Here is an 18874-nt window from a genome sequence, read left to right as displayed (position 1 = left end):
GTGGGACTCAATACAACTCCAGCTGGGACTAACACAGGTCTGATTTGTACTGGCCATTTACTGGCGTGAGTCGGATTTATGACCAATCCAGATTGGATTAACACAGGCCTGATTTGAAATGCACCTTTCCCGATTTGATCTGCAGTGCGATCATTTGACTTGATATTTGGCATTGTCTTTTAAATGATGTGCATTCCAACCCATTTATATGATATGCATACGACTATTTTAAGTGACATGTACAGCGTGCATTTTAAGTGAGATGCACTGTGACAATTTTTGATGACATACACTGCGGCCATTTAAAGTGACCTGCCATGCCGCCATTTTAAGTGATAGGCACTAGGCGATTTTAAGTGGCAGGCAGTGAGGCCATTTTAAGTGCCATATGCTGTCACCTTTTTAAATGACATGCACAGTGGCCATTTAACAAGATATGCAGTGTGGCCATTTTATATGATATGCAGTGCAGTCATTTTAAATGATATGCACTACGGCCATTTTGATGGCATGCTCTGCAGACATTTTAAATGATATCTGCGGTGGCCTGTTTGAAATGAGAGCAGTCCACTGCGATCATTTTCAGTGATTTCTGTCCATGGTAGGGAACACATGAGATGTAAGGGGTCGTAAATGAATACAAAGGCTTATAAAGGATAATAAATCATACACGATCATAAAGGATCAGAAAAATGTATAAAGTACTGTGAAGAATTGTAAACAGTTTATGAAGTGCTGCATACGTTTGTAACTGATTATAAAAGACACTTTGTAATATAAAGAGATTATAAAGATTATAAATGATTATGAAGAATTCTGGCTGCAGCATTCTATCACCAAGTGAACAGGCCCCGCCACCTCTCTCCGTCATCATGCCAGCAGATCCCCCCAACTCTCCATCACCATGGGAACGGGCACCTTCCCCAGTCCCCGTCATCATGGAAAAATGCTCCACCCCACTCCCCGTCCCTATCGGAAACAGGATCCGCCCCCACATCCCGTCACCATGGAAATCTGGCCCCGACCCCACTTCCCGTAAACCTGAGAATCAGACCCGGTGCAACTGCCCGTCACCTTAGAAAAGGCCCCACCCCCACTTTCCGTCACTGTGGGAGACAGGCACTGCCCCAACTCCCCGTCACCCTGGCAACAGGACCCGCCGTCGCTCTGCCTCCATCGTGACTGGCCACGCGCTGCTCTGTCTCCATAGTGACATACCCCAACCCTGCTCTGTCAACATAGTGACAAGTCGCGCTCCAGCTCTGTCTGCATAGTGTCATGCTCCGGCCTCGTTCTGTCTTCATAATGACATGCCCCGCACCCACTCTGTCTCAAAAGTTGTAGGCCCCGCCTCCTCTCTGCCACCATCGTGGCAGGTCCCGCTCCCGCTCTGCCATCACACTGGCTGGCCCTGCCCCCGCTGAACCTGCATAGTGAAAGGCCACGTTCCTGCTCTGTCTGGATAGTGACAGGCCCCCACCCCGCTCTTTCTCCATAGTGATATGCACCGCTGGCGTTCTGTCACCATCGTGACAGGCCCGGCCCCGGTTATGTCTCCATGGTGACAGGCGGCGCACCCATTCTTTCTCAATAGTGTCAAAACCCGACCCAGCTCTGCCCCCATAGTGACAAGCCTCGCTCCGCTCTGTCTCCATAGTGATAGGCCATGCACCTGCTCTGTCTCCATGGTAACATGCAGCGCCCCCACTCCCCAATACCTCTGCATAGTGACAGGTCCCGCCCCCAGCTCTGTCTTTGTAGCGACAGGCCCAACCACAGGCTGAAGGAAATAGTCAGTGATTCAGTTCCTCTCATCAATGAATGAATTTAATAATTGGAGTAAATGGATATTTCAGCACATTCCTGAACTGCCCCCTGAACTGACTCTGGGTCACGGCATAAATCGCAGTGTTTGTGCAGCAACTCAAGAGCTGCAACATCAAGCCCAATTCCTGCAGGAAATCAGGTAGAAATAATGAAACATGGCGCAATGCCCGCATCCGGTTCCATATTGAATAGACCATGAAAATTGACCAGAACAGAATGAAATTCCCCGAAATAACTAACAGCAAAATGATGGATTTCCTTCGACTCTCCATCTCTGGGTCTCTGCGACTATCCCCACTGCTGTGAGACCGGAGTCTCCTGCGAGCTCTGCTGCTCACTAAAATATGTCTGACAGTGAGAGCGTTGAGCAGCAGAATCATCACAAATGGGATCCCTGGGGTTAGAATGTTGTGGAGGAACTCGATTGCTCCCCAGACCCGAGAGTAATAAACGTCCCCTGTTACAACACAAAACCAGGGTCTGTTTATCAGCCAATAACGACCTGTGAACATAAAATACCAGAATATGTTCTTTAAACAGCTCAGCACAGTCACTGTTCCCAGAACCACAGCCGCCATTTTCTCACTGCAATATTTGCTTTTTAGCTTCTGGCAACAAATGGCCACAAATCGATCAAAGGTGAAAGTGACGGTGAACCAGACAGAACAGTCTGTGGCTGCGTAAAGCAGAACGGCATGGATATTACACATGGGGATGGAATGCCGCAGAAAGTGAAACTGTTCCCGATAAACAATGGGAATCTGCCTCAATATCAGGTCGAGGATAATGACCAGTAGATCCGCCGCTGCCATGGCCACCAGGTAGCGAGTGACACATTTGGAGAGACCACACTTTCGCAGAGATAGGATTCCAATCGTCAGGAAGTTAACTGTGAGGAAGGGAAATAAACAAGGAAATTACACATCAGGCTGGGATCAGTTTGATTGAGGACTTATTGGGATTTTAAAATGTGTTCCTGTATCCAGTGATGTATTGAAATGAGTGGACCTGAAAGAAAAATGGGAAGGTCTGTGATACAGTGGAAGGCAGGAGAAAGCATGATAGTGAAATCGTTAATCTCAATGTTGATCATAATCCCGCTCGTCCCTCCTTTCCCTGTCAGTTTTAAAAATTGTTCCACCTCTAATTTCTTCCAGTTCTAATAAAGGGTCACCGCCCTGAAACATTAACTCTGTTTCTCTCTCCACACATGCCACCAGACCTGCTGAATATTTCCAGCATTTTCTGTGCGCTTTTTCAGAATTTCAGCATCAGCAGCACTTTGCTCTTGTATTGAAAGTTAAATGTTGGACTGATTGAGAGATTCTGTCTTTGTGCCTATGGTGTGATCAGCGTGTGTGGATGAGTGTGTGTATGTGTGTCTTCTGGTGCCTGTAGTGTGGTTGCGTGTGCCTATCTGTTTGTGTGTGTGTACATGTCTGTCTGTGTGACTCTGTGTGTGTCTGTTTGTCTGTCTGACTCCGTGCCTGGGCTGTGATGTTTGTGTGTGCGAGTGCGTATGTGTGTGTGCATCATGTGTGCATGTCAGAGAGTGTGCGTGTGTGTGAGAGCATGCGTGTCCGTGTCTGGCTCAATGTCTGGGTTGTGACGTGAGTGTGTGTGTGTGTGTGTGTGTGTGTGACATGTATGTGCATGTGCGTGTGTGTGTGTGCGCGCGTTCCAGTGCCTGTGGTGTGGTTGCGTGTGTCAATCTGTGTGTGTCTGTGTGTGTGTGTGTGTGTGTATTTGTGTCATTGCCTGGCTTGTGCTATGTTTTTACATGTGTCTCTGTGCCTGTGTGTGTGAATGTGTGTGTGACTGTGAGGTTGTGCTTGTGTGTGTTTGTTTCTATATGGGTGGGTGTGGCTCCGTGTGTTTGTGTGTTGTGTTTCTCAGGGCCTAGTCTGTGCTGTGTGTATGTGTGTGTGTGTATTTCTGTGCATCTGTATTTGTGAGTGTATCCTGGGCTGGCTTTTGCTCTGTGTCTATTTGTGTCCCTGTGCCTGTGTAAATCTCGGTCTCAAGGCCTTTGTTTCTGTGTGTGTGTGTGTGTGTGTTTGTGTGTGTGTGTGTTTGTGTGTGTGTTTGTGTGTGTGTGTGTGTGTCAGGGCCCGGGTTTTGCTTTGAGTATTCGTGTATGCATGCTTGACTCAGTGCCTGGGTTGTGAAGTTTGTGTGTGTGTCCCAGTGCTTGTGTTGTGCTGTGTGTGTGTATCTCCGGGACTGGGCTATGCTGTGTGATTGTGTGTGCGTGTGTGTGTGTCTATCTTTCTCCTGCATCTGGCATAGTGCCTGGCGTGTAAAGAGTGTGTATGTGTGTGTGTGTATGTGTGTGTGTGTGTCTGTGTGTCTGTGTATGTGTGTCAGTGTGGATCTGTTTGTATCTGACTTAGTGACTGGCGTGTAAAGAGTGTATTTATGTGTGTGCGTTTGTGTGTGTGTGTGTGTCAGGGCTTGGGTTGCACTTTGTATCTTCATGTATGTGTGCTTGTGTCTGTGAACGCACACATTCGTGTGTCATTGTGTGGGATTGTCTCAGGGCCTGGTTTGTGATGCATGACTATGTGGCTGTGTGTCCGCCTCCGTAATTGTGTTGTGCACGTGTGCGTGTGTGTCTCAGGGCCTGAGTTGTGCAGTGTGTCTTCTTCTGTCTGTGTGTGTGTTTGTTTCTATGTGGGTGTGCGTGACTGTGCGTGTGTATGTGTATGTGTGCTTGTGCGTGTATGCATGTGTGTAGGTGTTGTGTTTCCAAGGGCCTGGTCTGTGCTGTGCCTTTGTGTGCGTGTATTTGTGCTGAAAGGTGTGAGGTGATACATTTTGGAAGAAGTAATGTGACACGGAAGTATTCAATGAATGGCCTGACACTGGGAAATTCTGAGGAACAAAGGGACCTTGGAGTGTTCGCCAATAGATTTCCGAAGGCAGAAGGGCAGGTTAATAGGGTGGTGAACAAGGCATATGGGACACTTGCCTTTATCAGTCGAGACATAGATTACAAAAGCAGGGAGGTCATGTTGGAGTTTTACAGAACTTTGTTAAGACCACATCTGGAGTACTGTATGCAACTTTGGTCGCCACATTATAGGAAGGATGTGATTGCATTGGAGGGGGTGCAGAGGCGATTCACCAGGAGGTCGCCTGGGATGGAACATTTAATCTATGAAGTGAGGTTGGATAGGCTTGGGTTGTTTTCGCTGGAGCAGAGAGGTCTGAGGGGTGACCTGATCGAGGTGTACAAGATTATGAGGGGCATTGACAGGGTGGACGGGGAGCAGCGGTTCCCCTTAGTTGAAGGGTAAGTTATGACGGGTCACAAGTTTAAGGTGAGGGGTGGGAGGTTTATGGGGGATTTGAGGAAGAACCCTTTCACCCAGAGGGTGGTGACGGTCTGGAATGCCCTGCCTGGGAGGGTGGTAGATGCAGGTTGCCTCATATCCTTTAAAAAGTACCTGGATGAGCATTTGGCACGTCATAACATTCAAGGCTATGGGCCAAGTGCTGGCAAATGGGATTAGGTAGACAGGTCTGTTGTTTTAATGCATCGGTGCAGTCACGATGGGCCGAAGGACCTCTTCTGCACTGAATTATTCTGTGATTCTGTAATTCTGTGTGTGTGTGTGTTTCAGTGTATCTCTCCTGTGTGTGTTCCAAAATGTCATTGGCTGGCTTTTGTGTCGGTGTGCCTTTGTGTGTGTGTGTGCATGTCATGGGCTGGCTTTTGTTCTGTGTCTATTTGTGTCTCTATGCCTGTCTGTGTATGAGTGTCTCAGGGCCTGCGTTTTCCTGTGTGCTCTCGTGTGTGTGTGTGTGTGTGTGTGTGTGTGTGCATGTGTGTGTGGGTCTATTTGTATCCGTCTCAGTAATTGGCGTGTAATTAGTGTGTGTATGTGTGTGCATTTGTGTTTGTATGTGTATCTTTGTGGATCTGTGTGTATCTGACTCAGTGACTACCGTGTAGAGTGTTTGTGTGTCTGCATCTCAGAGCATGGGGTGTGTGTGTGCGTGCTTGTGCGTGTGTTTATCTGTGTTTGGGTGTGTGTTTGTATCAGGGCCTGTGTTGTGCTTTGTGGCTTCATGTAAGTGTGTTTGTGTGTGTGCGTCTGTGTGTGTATGAGAGGGTGCACGTGTGCGTTTGTATCTGTGCTTGTGTGTAATAGCATGTGTGTATTTGTTTTTGTGTTTGTGGATGGGTGGGTATTGATGGCTGGATTTGTGTGTGCGTATGTGTGTGTGTTTGCGTGTTTCTGTATCTGTATTTGTGTGTGCGTATGTGTGTGCGCACTTTGATTCATTGCCTGTGGTGGGATGCAGGTCTGCTTGTGTGTGTGTGTTTGTATGGCATCGCCTGGCTTGTGCTATGTGCCTACATGTGGCTCTGTGTGTGTGTGAGTGTGTGTTTGGGTGTGTATGCGTGCATGTGTGGCTCATGAGTGGCGTTTTAAGAGTGTGTGTGTGTGTCTGTGCGTGTGTCTGTGTGTGTGTGTTTGTGCGTGTGTGTGCGTTTCTGTGTGTGTGTGCGTGTGTGTGTGTGTGTTTCTGTGTATCTGCCTTTGTGTGTGTTCCTGTATGTCATTGGCTGGCTTTTGTTCTGTATCTATTTGTATCTCTATGATTTTCTGTGTATGAGTCGCTCAGGGCCTGCATTTTTCTGTGTGTTTTCGTGTGTATGTCTGTGTGTGTGTGTGTGCGTGCGTGTGTACGCTTGTGTTTGGCCTGTTTTTATGAGCCTCAGTGACTGGTGTATAAAGAGTGTGTGTATTTGTGTGCATTTGTGTGTCTATGTGTGTCAAAGTGGATCTGTTTGTATCTGAATCAGTGTGTAGGTGTTTATATCATTGCGTGCATTGAGGTCTGTGTGTGCGCGTGCGTGTCTGTTTGTATGGGTCTGTTTGGATCTGGCTCAGTAACTGGCGTGTAAAGAGTGTGTGTATGTATATGAATTTGTGTTTGTGTGTGTGTGTGTTTGTGTGTGTGTGTGTGTATGTGAGTGTCTGTGTGTGCGTCTCAGGGCATGGGGTGTGTTTGTGTGCTTGCTTGTGCGTGTGTTTATCTGTGTTTGTGTGTGTGCTTGTATCAGGGCCTGTGTTGTGCTTTGTGTCTTCATGCCTGTTTGTTTATGTGTGTGAGAGAGGGTGCACGTATGCGTTTGTATCTGTGTTTATGTGTACTTGCATGTGTATGTTTGTTTTTGTGTTTGTGGTTGGGTGGGTATTGATGGGTGGATGTGTGTGTGTGTGTGTGTGTGTGTGTGTGTGTGTGTGTGTGTGTGTTTGCCCGCCAGTGTGTGGGTTTGTATCAGGCCCTGAGTTGTGATGTATGTCTGCGTATCTGTGTGTGCGCCTCAGTGATTGTGTTGTGTCTGTGCATGTGTGGCTCAGGGCCTAGGCTGCGCAGTATGTGTGTGTGTGTGAGAGAGAGAGAGCTTGTGTGTGTGTGTGTGTGTATGTGAGTGTGTGTGTGTGTGTGTGTGTGTGTGTGTGTGTGTGTGTGTGTGTGAGTGTGTGTGTGTGTGTGAGTGTGTGTGTGTGTGTGTGTGTGTGTATCTGGTTCAGTGACTGGGGTGTAATGCATGTCTGCTTCTGTGTTTGTGCTTATGTGTCATGGCCTGGTTGTGATATGTGTCTCAGTACCTGTGTGTGTGTGTATCTGTCTTTGTGTGTGTGCCTGTATGTCATGGACTGGCTTTATTCTGTGTCCGTTTGTGTCACTATGCCTATGTGTGTATGTGTGTCTCATGCCCTATGCCTTTCTGTGTTTGTGTGTGCATGCTTCTGTTTGGCCTGTTTTTATGTGGCTCAGTGACTGGCTTATAAAGAGTGTGTGTATGTGTGTGTGTGCGGATCTGTTTGTATCTGACTCAGTGTGTATGTGTTTATATCAGTGTCTCCGTTGATGTGTGTGTGTGTATGCGCATGCGTGCGTCTGTTTGTATCTGGCTCAGTAACTGGCGTGCAGATTGTTTGTGGTGTGTGAGTGTGCGTCTCAGGGCATGAGGTGTGTGTGTGTGTGTGTGTGAGTGCTTGATTGTGCGTGTATTTATCTGTGTTTGGGTGTGATTGCGTGTGTGCTTGTATCAGGGCTTGTGTTGTGCTTTGTGTCTGTGTACGTGAGTGAGAGGGTGCACTTGTGCGTTTGTAAGTGTGTTTGTGTGCATTTGCATGTGTATGTTTGTTTTTGTGTTTGTGGTTGGGTGGTAATTGGTGGGTGGATGTGTGTGTCTCAGTGCATGGTTCTGTGTGTGCTTACCTGTGTGTGTGTGTGTCTGTATCAGGGCCTGTATTGTGCTTTGTGTCTTCATGCATGTTTGTTTGATTGCGTGTGAGAGAGGGTGTACGTGTGCGTTTGTATCTGTGTTTGTGTGTACTTGCATGTGTGTGTTAGTTGTTGGGTGGGTATTGGAGGGTGGATGTGTGTGTGTGTGCGTCCGCCAGTGTGAGGGTTTGTCTCAGGCCCTGGGTTGTGATGTATGTCTGTGTATATGTGTGTGCGCCGTAGTGATTGTGTTGTGTCTGTGTATGTGTGTCTCAGGGCCTGCGCAATGCAGTGTGTCTTCGTATGTGTGTGTGTGTGTATTGGTGTTTGTGTATGGATGGGTTTGGGTGAATGCGTGTGCATGTCTCAGGACCTGTTAGTGCTTGTGTGTGTTTGTTTCTGCTTGTTTGGGTGACTGTGGGTTTCTGAATGTGTTGTGTGTCTCAGGGCCTGGGGGGTGCTGTGGGTCTGTGTGGGTGTGCTGGCATGCGTTTGTTTCTGTGCTTGTGTGTGCATGTTTGTGTGTGATGTGTGTGCGCGTGTGCATCTGGTTCAGTGATTGGGGTGTAATGCATGTCTGCGCGTGTGTCTGTGATTTTGTGTCATGGCCTGGCTGTGCTATGTGCCTACTTGTGTCTCTTTACTTCTGTGTGTGTGTGTGTGTTTCTGTGTATCTGTGCCTGTATGTCATGGGCTGGCTTTATTCTGTTTCCATTTGTGTCAGTATGCCTGTGTGTGTGTGTGTGTGTGTGTGTGTGTGTGTGTGTATGTTTATTTATTTATTTAGAGATGCAGCACTGAAACAGGCCCTTCGGCCCACCGTGTCTGTGCCGACCAACAACCACCCATTTATACTAACTAGAATTAGAATTAGAACATTACAGCACAGTACAGGCCCTTCGGCCCTCGATGTTGCGCCGACCTGTGAAACCATCTGACCTACACTATTCCATTTTCATCCATATGTCTATCCAATGACCACTTAAATGCCCTTAAAGTTGGCGTATCTACTACTGCTGCAGGCAGGGCGTTCCACGCCCTTACTACTCTCTGAGTAAAGAAGCTACCTCTCACATCTGTCCTATATCTATCACCCCTCAACTTGAAGCTATGTCCTGTCGTGTTTGCCATCACCATCCGAGGAAACAGACGCTCACTATCCACCCTATCTAACCCTGCAACAATCCCATATTCCCTACCACCTACCTACACTAGGTGCAATTTATAATGGCCAATTTACCTATTAACCTGCAAGTCTTTGGCTGTGGGAGGAAACCGGTGCACCCAGCGAAACCCCACACGGTTATAGGGAGAACTTGCAAACTCCGCACAGGCAGTAACCAGAATTGAACCGGGATCGCTGGAGCTGTGAGGCTGCGGTGCTAACCAAAGCGCTACTGTGCTGCCCATGTGTTTCATGCCCTGTGTTTTTCTGTGCTTGTGTGTGTGTTTCTGTGTATCTGTCTTTGTGTGTGTGCCTTTATGTCATGGGCTGGATTTTGCTCTGTGTCTACTTGTGTCACTATGCATGGGTGTGTATGAGTGTCTCAGGGCCTGTGTTTTTCTCTGTGTGTATGTGTGTATGTTTATGTGCGTGTGTGTGTTTGTATCAGTGCCTGGGTCGATGTGTGTGTGTGTTTGTGTGTGTGGATTTGTGTGTGTGGGTGTGCATGCGTCTGTGTATTTGTGTGGGTCTGTTTTTATCTGGCTCAGTAACTGGCGTATTAAGAGTGTGTGTGTGTGCATTGTGTGTGTATGTGTGTCTTTGTGGAACTGTTTTTATCTGACGCAGTGACCTCCGTGCAGAGTGTTTGTGTGTGCGTGTGTGTGCCCGTGTGTGTGTCTGTGTGCGTTTCTGTTTATCTGTCTTTGTGTGTGTGTGCCTGTATGTCATGGGCTGGCCTTTGCTCTTTGTCTATATGTGTCTCTATGAATGTCTGTGTATGTATGTCTCAACCGCCTGTGTTTAGCTGTGTGTGCTTGTGTGTGCATGTGTGTTCAGGTGCGTGTGTGTGTTTTTGTGTGTTTGTATCAGTGCCTGTGCTGAAATGTATATGTATGTATATATGTGTGCGTGCGCATGTGTATGTGTGTATGTGTGTGTGTGTCAGAGTGGATCTGTTTGTATCTGACTCAGTGACTGCCGTGTAGAGTTTATGAATGTGTGTCTGCGTTTGTATGTGTGCATCACAGATCACAGGGCCTGGTGTCTGAGTGTGTGTGTGCGTGCGTGATTGTGCTTGTGTTTATCGATGTTTGGGTGCGTCTGTGTGTGTCGGTATCAGGGCCTGCGTTGTGCTTTGTGTCTCCATGTATGTGCATGTGTGTGTCTGTGCATGCACACATATGCGTGCATTTATGTTAGTGTGTGGGCTTGTCTCAGGGGCTGGCGTGTGCTGTATGACTGCGTGTCTGTGTGAGTTTCGCAGTGATTGTGTTGTGTGTGGGTGCGCGTGTGTCTCAGGGCCTGGGCTGTGTAGTGTGTCTTCGTGTGTGTGTGTGTCTGTTTGCATGTATGTTTGTGTGTGTGTGTGTGTGTGTGTGTTTGTTTGGAGCTGTGTTTGTGTGACGATGGGTGTGTGTGAGTGTGTGAGTCTCAGGGCCTGGGCTGTGACGTGTGTAATTGTGTGTGAGTGAGTGTTTCTAAATCTGTGTTTGTGTGTGGGTGGGTGTGGGTGCATGTGTTGTGTGTGAGTGTGCACGAGTGCGTTTGTATCTCTATCTGTGTGTACTTGTGTGTGCTTCTTAGCTTCTGTGTTTGTGTGTGGGTTGGTATTGGTGGGTGCATGCGTACACATGTGTGTGAGTGTGTGTGTGTGTGTGTGTCTGTGTGTGTTTGCGTGTGTGTGTGTGTGTGTCTGTTTCTTTGTATCTGTTTTTGTGTGTGTGTCTGTATGCCATGGGTTGTCTTTATTCTGTGTCCATTTGTGTGACTATGCCTGTGTGTCTATGAGTTTCTCAGGCCCTGTGTTTTTCTGTGTGTGTGCGTGTGTGCGTGTGTGCGTGTGTGTGTGCGTGTGTGCGTGTGAGAGTGGGGTATGCTTGTGTTTGGTCTTTTTTATGTGGGTCAATGACTGGCGTATAAAGAGTGTGTGTATGTGTGTGCATTTATCTGTGTATGTGTGTCAGTGTGGATCTGATTGTATCTGACTCAGTCATTGCCATGTAAAGTGGTTGTGTTTGTAGCTGCGTCTGCGTGTGCATCTGCCTTTCTGTGTGTGCCTGTATTTTATTGGCTGGCTTTTGTTCTGTGTCTATTTGTATCTCGAGCCTGTCTGTGTATATGCGTTTCAGGTCCTGCGTTTTTCTGTGTGTGTGTTTGTGTGCGAGTGTATGTGTTGATATCAGTGCCTGCGTTGATGTGTGTGTGTGTGTGTGTGTGTGTGTGTGTGTGTGTGTGTGTGTGTGTGTGTGTGTGTGTCTGTTTTTATCTGTCTCAGTGACTGGCATGTAAAGAGTGTGTGTATGTGTGTGCATTTGCGTGTGTATGTGTGTCAGTGTGGATCTGTTTGTATCGGACTCAGTGACTGCCGTGCAGAGTGTCTGTGTATGTGTGTCTGTGAGTGTGTCTATTTGTGTTTCTGTGTATCTGTCTTTGTGTGTGTGCCTGTAGGCCATGGGCTGGCCTTTGCTCTGTGTCTATATGTGTCTCTATGCCTGTCTGTGCATGTGTGTCTCAGGGCCTGTGTTTATCTGTGTGTGTTTGTGTGTGAAGGTGTATTCGAGTGCGCGTGTCTGTGTGTGTCTCTCAAAGTCTGGGTTGTGCTGTGCGAGTGGGTGCCTGCGTTTGTCTGTGTGATTGTGTGCATTGGTGTGTGTGTCATGGCCTGGTTTGTGCTGTTTGTCAATTCGTGCCGCAGTGCTTCTGTTGTTCTGTACCTGGGTGTGTGTTTGTCTGTCTTTGTGCATGCGTGAATTTGCATGTGGGTTTGACTCGGTGCTGGATTGTGTTTTGTGTTTGTCTGTGTTTCGGTTCTTCTGTTACGTTCTGTGTGTGTATCTCAGGGACTGGGTCATGCTGTCTGTGCGTGCATCTGTGTGCGTGTATGTGTGCGTGGAGCTGTATGTGTGTGTGTGGATCTGTGTGTGAGTGTGTGTGTGTGTGTGTGCATGTATTTGTGTGTGGATGTGTGTATGCGTGCGTGTGTGCTTCTGTGCGTGTATTTGCGTGTTGCTGTTTATGGGTGCATGTGTATGTTTGTGGATGTGTGTGTTTATATGTGTGTATGCATATATGTTTGTATCAGTGCCCGTGTTAATCTGTGTGTGAGGGTGTGATAGTGTGTGTGTGTGTGTGTGTGTGTGTGTCTCAGGGCCTCCATTGTGTTCTGTATCTGTGTGTCGTGTGTCTGAGTGCACGCATCTCTCACTCAGGGCCTGGGTTCCGCTGTGCAGTGTATTTGTGCTTCAAGACCTCGAATGTGATGCGTGTCTATGTGTGTGTTTGTGTGAGTGTGTGTGTCTGTCATGCCTGTCTTGTGCTCCGTTTCTATTCGTGTCTCTGTGCCTGTGTGTGCATATGTGTGTGTGTGTGTGTGTGTGTGTCAGAGCCTGTGTTTTGCTATGTGTGTTTGTGAGTGTGTGTGTATATTTGTGCATGTGTGCTTGTGTTGGCTTGAGTGCACGTGTTGATATTTGTTTGTGTCTGTGTGTGTGCGTTTGTTTGCGTGTGTGTGTATCTGTGTTTGCGTGTAGTTGGATGTGTCTTACTGCGTGTGCATATGTGTGTGTTTGCATATTTGTTTGCCTCAGGGCCAGGGTTGTGCTCTGTGTTGGTGTATGTCTGTGTGAGTGCATCTCTCACTCAGGGCTTGGGTTCTGTTGTGCAGTGTGCTTGTGTCTCATGACCTCGATATGTTGTGTCTCTGTGTGCGTGTTTGTGTGTGTGTTTGTGCGTGTGTTTGTGTGTATGCCATGTCTGTCTTGTGTTCTGTGTCTATTTGTGTCTCTGTGCCTGTGTTTATATGTATGTGTGTGTGTGTCTCAGGGCCTGTGTTTTGCTGTGTGTGTTTCTGTGTGTGTGTTTGTGTGCATGTGTGTCTGTTTTTTGTGTCTGGATCAGCATATACACCCTACTGAGCCAGCGGTGCTTGAGATAGCTTGGCCATGTGAGTCGCATGGAAGATGGCAGGATTCCTAAGGATGCATTGTACAGCGAGCTCGACACTGACATCAGACCCACCTGTCCATGTCTCCACTTTAAATACGTCTGCAAATGCGACAATGTCCTGTGACATTGACCACAAATCGTTGGAGTCAGTTGCCAGTGATCACCAGAGCTGGCGGACAGCCATAAAGACGGAGCTAAAGAATGGCGAGTCGAAGAGAGTTAGCAGTTGGCAGGAACAAAAGTCAGAATTTCAAGGAGACAGCCAACGGTGTAACACCCCCGACAACCAATTTTACCTGCAGCGCCTTTGGAAGAACCTGTCACTCTAGAATTGGCCTTTATAGCCACTCCAAGCGCTGCTCCACAAACCACTGACCACCTCTAGGTGTTTACCCATTGACTCCCGAGACAAGGAGGTCAAACAAGAAGATTAAGGATAGCGTGTGTATCAGGGCCTGTGTTTTGCTGTGTGTGTTTCTGTGCGTGTGTGTTTGTGTGCATGTGTGTGTGCTTTTTGTGTTTGTGTCAGTGTCTGTGTTGATTGACCTGGCAGCGGAGCGGCGGCTGATGGACCAGCGGGGGAACCTGATCCGGAGCGGCGGCAGATTCCTCTCTGTCACGCAGCACACATTGAGACTCAAAAAATAGGGGGAAAAACTTAGTGAAATCGCGGGAATATTGGGTAAGTTACAGCTGTTAGTGCATTTAAATTACTTAAAAAATGGGCATTGAATTCTTCAAAAAAAATCTCAAGTGATAAGGTGAGCAGTACCAATTAAATTAGTGTAATTTATTAAGGAATGGGTAGAGTTTGGAGTAGAACAAGGCCCCTAATGTAATTAGTATTTTTTAAAGGGCGTAACTAAATTAATTTAAAGGCAAGTGATGGTTGGAGAGCTAGCACCCATAATATGCTCCTCCTTTGCTATGTGGAAAATCAGGGATGCTTTCAGTATCCCTAACAACCATGTGTGCAGGAAGTGTATCCATCTGCAGCAACTGACTCAGCGCATTATGGAGCTAGACCTGCAGGTGGATTCACTGTGGAGCATCCGCGATGCTGATGACGTCGTGGATAGCACGTTTAGAGAAGTGGTCACAATGCAGGTAATGGCAGCACAGGCAGAAAAGGGATGGGTGACAATCAGGCGGAGCAGTAAGCACAGCAGGTAGTATAGAAGTCCCCTGTGGCCATCCCCCTCTCAAACATATATACCGCTCTGGATACTGTTGGAGAGGGGGGGGGGGGAGGAGATGACCACCTGGGACAAATCAGCAACAGTCAAGTTTGTGGCACCACGGAGGGCTCTGTTGCTCAGCAATGGAGGAAAATCGGTGGAAAAGCCATAGTGATAGGGGATTCTATTCTAAGGGATGCAGCTAGGCGTTTCTATGGCCACAAACGGGACTCCAGGATGGTATGCTCCAGGACGGTATGCTGCCTCCCTGGTGGACATCAAGGATGACTCAGAGCAGATGCAGGACATTCTGAAAGCGGAGGGTGAGCAGCCAGAGCTCGTGGTTCACATTGGTACTAAATACATAGACAGATGAGGTCCTGCAAAGTGAATAAAGGGAGTTCGGCAGAAGGGTAAAAAGCAGGACCTCTCGGGTTGTAATCATAGGATTATTCCCTGTGCCACGTGCTAGTGATGGTAGGAATAGGAGAATAAGGCAAAGTAATGCTTGGCTGAGGAGCTGTTGTAGGCGGGAGGGTTTCAGCTACTTAGATCATTGGGATCTCTTCTTGTGCAGAGGTTTCCTGTACAAGAGGGACGGGTTGCATCTGAACTGGAAGGGGGCCAATATCCTTGCGGGGAGGTTTGCTAGCACCACTCGGGAGGGTTTAAAATAGTCTTGCAGGGGGTGTGGGTCCCAAAGTAGTAGTCTCTCCGATGAGATAGTTGAGGCAAATGTAGAGGTTAAAGCAAGCAACTCCAGTAGGTAGGCAGGGCAGGGGCAGGACAGGGAACGTGGAAGGTCTGATAGGCTAAACTGCATTTACTTTAATGCAAAAAGCCTTACAGGTAAGGCAGATGAATTCAGAGCATGGATCAGTACATGGGATTGTGATATTATAGCTATTACGAAAACGTGGTTGACGGAAGGGCAGAACTGGCAGCTGAACGTTCTGAGGTACCGATGCTTCCAGCGTAACAGAGGAGGAGGTAAGAGAGGAGAGGTAGTTGCACAATTTATTAGAGAGGACATCACAGCAGTACTTAGAGAGGATATCCCGAGGGAACGTCCAGCGAGGCCGTATGGGTAGAACTTAGAAATGAGAATGGGTTGATCACTTTGATGGGATGACACTATATGCACCCCAATAGTCAGAGGGAATTGGAGGAGCATACATATAGGGAGATCACAGATAAGTGTAGGAATTATAGGGCTGTAATAGTAGGTGATTTAACTTCCCTAATATTGACTGGGACTGCCTTAGTGCTAAGGGATCAGATGGGGAAGAATTTGTTAAGTGAATCCAGGATAGATTTCTGAAGCAGTATGTGGATGGCCCTACGAGAGAAGGGGCTACACTCGACCTCCTCTTAGGAAATGAGGATGGGCAGGTGGTTGATGTGTCAGTGGGGGGAGCACTTTAGGACAGGTGACCATAACTCTATCAGCTAATAGATAGCTATGGAAAAGGATAGAACTGGTCCTCAGGTTGAAGTCCTAAATTGAGGGAAGGCTAATTTCGATGGCATCAGACAGGAAATCGTAAACGTTGAATGGGAGAGGCTGGTTGCAGGTAAAGGGACGTCTGGCAAGTGGGAGGCTTTTAAAAGTGAGATCGGAAAAGTTCAAGGCCGGCATGTTCCTGTTAGATGGAAGAGCAAGGCTGATACATTTAGGGAAACTTGGTTGATGAGGGATATTGAGGGTCTGATCAGGACCAAAAAGGAGGCATATTTCAAGTTATAGGCAGCTGGGATCGAGAAAGTCCCTCAAGTAGCAGAGGGAATGCAGGAACACACTTAAGGAGGAAATTAGGAGGGCAAAAAGGGGCCGTGAGATTTTCCTGGCCGAAAAGGTAAAGGAAAATTTTAAAAGGTTCCATAAGTATCTTAAGAGTAAAAGGGTAGCTAAGGAGAGAGTAGATCCCCTTAAGGAGCAGTGTGGTAATCTATGTGTGGAGCCACGGGAAATGGGCAAGGACTTTAATGTATACTTCTGGTCTGTATTTACCGTGGAGAAGGTCATGGAAGTTAGTTAGTTCAAGGGGAAACACCGATAGCCTGAAGCATATCAGCATGACAAAGGAGGAGGTTTTGAAGCGCATTAAGGTGCATAAATCTCCAGGGCTTGACCAGGTGAATCCTCGGATGCTGTGGGAAGCAAGAGAGCAGATTGCTGGGGCCCTGGCAGAGATTTTTGTCGCATCGTTAGCCACGGGAGAGGTACCGGAAGACTGGAGGATAGCAAATTTTGTGCCTTTATTTAAGAAGGGCAGCAAGGATAAGCAAGGGAACTCCAGGCTGGTGAGCCTTACATCTGTGGTGGGAAAGTTATTTGAAGGGATTCTGCGAGACAGGATTTATATGCATTTGGAAAGGCAAGGTCTGATTAGGGATAGTCAGCATGGCTTTGTGCGTGGAAAATCTTGTCTTAGGAATCTGATTGAGTTTTTTGAGAAGGTGACCAAGAGGATTGACGATGGCAGGGCGATGAACGTTATCTACATGGACTTTAGCAAGGCCTTTGACAATGTTCAGCATGGGATGCTGGTCCAGTAGTTTCGAACACATGGGATCCAGGGTGAGCTCGCCGATTGGATATAAAATTTGCTTGAAAATAGGATGTAGCTGGTGCTAGTGGAGGGTTATTTTTTCAGATTGGAGGCCGGTGACCAGTGGTGTGCCGCAGTGATCGGTACTGGCATCTCTGCTGCTTGTCATGTATATTAATGACTTGGAGTGAATGTTAGGGACATGATTAGTAAGTTTGCAGATGACACCAAAATTGGTGGCATAGTGGACAGTGAAGAAGGTTGTGTACAACAGGATATAGATAAACTGGCAAAGAGGGCAAGGGATTGGCAAATGGATTTGAACACAGACAAGTGCAAAATGATCCATTTTGGGAAAATAAACCAGGGCAGGACATATACAATGAATGGCAGGGCCCTTGGGAGTGTGGCTGAGCAGAGAGACCTTGGTGTACAGGTACATAGTTCCCTGAAAGTTGCAACACAGGTAGGTAGGGTGGTGAAGAAGGCGTCTGGCATGCTTGCCTTCAGCGGCCGAGGCACTGAGTACAAGAGTTAAGACATCATGTTTCAGTTGTACATAACGTTGGTTAGGCCGCATTTGGAGCACTGTGTGCAGTTCTGGTCGCCACACTACAGGAAGGATGTGATTAATCTAGAGAGGGTGCAGAAAAGATTCACAAGGATGTTGCCTGGTTCGAAGGGCTTAAGTTATAAAGAGGGATTGGATAGGCTGGGTCTGTTTTCCCTCAAGCGAAGGAGGCTCAGAGGGGACATGATGGAGGTATATAAAATTATGAGAGGCATAGATAGGGTAGATATTCAGAATCTGTTTCCCATGGTATGGGTGGCTAAAACTAGAGGGCACAGATTTAAGGTGAGAGGGAGGAGGTTTAAAGGGGATCAAAGGGGTATATTTCTCACACAAAGAATAGTGGGTATCTGGAATGAGTTGCCTGAGGAGGTGGTGGAGGCAGGAACAGTCGCAACATTTAAGAGGCATCTGGACAGGTACTTGAATGAGTAAGGTATAGAGGGATATGGAATTAATGCAGGCTGTTGGGATTATTATAGGTTGGCGTTATGGTCGGAATAGACGCGGTGGGCCAAAGGGCATGTTTCTATGCTGTACGACTCTATGAATCAGTGAGCAATTCCTTTATCTCGCCAAGCACTGTCTCTTAGTATGCAAATGTTCTTCCAGCCACTGCTGGTCTCTTCAAACAAGTTATCTTTTCACTCCAGCAACAGTTTAAAATTGTTATTCATATGACAAAAAAAAATATGCCTCATTGTTGCCAGGTGGGGTCCCCAGGCCACATCGTTGATTAACAATGCTACCCCTCCACCTTTACCTAGCTTCCTATTCTTCTGGAATGTCTATATTCAGGACCAGGATGCCTGGTCCTTTTAAATTACATTAAAGGGGGTGCCTCGTGCTGCTGAATGTATGTTTAGCTGATAGTGACTAACACAGGTGGTCCGTGGACATGCACAGACCAAGTTTCAAAGATGTGCATCCCAGCTTTCAGAACGGCTCATTGACGTCACTTAAATTCCCGCCTCACACGAGCAGCGCACACATGGTGCAACTGGGCTTGAGAACTACCCAGCATGGTGCACTGTACTGGCACATTAGAAGTGGCCAGCTGTGCATTTCTCATCATTTTACAGATCCAGGTTTTTGTAATACTGGCAGCAGTGGCACCATAGAGTAAAAGTGACACCACAGGGATAGAAACTCACTTTAAAAACGGAATTGGAAAAATACTCAAAACCATAGGATTTGCAAGAATATGGGAATTGACAGGGGAATAGGGCTAATTGGAGGAGTTGCGGCCATGGGCCATGGAGCGATTCAAGCAAAGAATGAGAATATTAAAACTGAGGTACTGCAGACCGGGAGTCAATAGATCAGTGAGCACAGGGCTGATGTGTGATCAGGATTTGGTGTGAGATAGAACACAGGCAGCAGA

The 18874-nt window shown here is 47.3% G+C and overlaps 1 protein-coding gene across 1 annotated transcript; it reads right to left on the bottom strand.

Annotated features, from left to right (window-relative positions):
• Nucleotides 1–1814: 1814 nt before the first annotated feature.
• Nucleotides 1815–13316, bottom strand: LOC137381130 (probable G-protein coupled receptor 139). Its single transcript, XM_068053518.1, has 2 exons — nt 13262–13316; nt 1815–2716 (listed from the first exon to the last, which is right to left on the bottom strand). The coding sequence occupies exons 1-2, from the start codon at nt 13314–13316 to the stop codon at nt 1815–1817; spliced, it is 957 nt and encodes a 318-aa protein (XP_067909619.1).
• Between the last annotated feature and the right edge of the window lie 5558 nt (nt 13317–18874).

This window comes from Heterodontus francisci, chromosome 21, assembly GCF_036365525.1.
Source record: "Heterodontus francisci isolate sHetFra1 chromosome 21, sHetFra1.hap1, whole genome shotgun sequence".
NCBI classification, from domain to species: domain Eukaryota; kingdom Metazoa; phylum Chordata; class Chondrichthyes; order Heterodontiformes; family Heterodontidae; genus Heterodontus; species Heterodontus francisci.
This window is presented reverse-complemented; position numbering and strand designations above follow the sequence as displayed.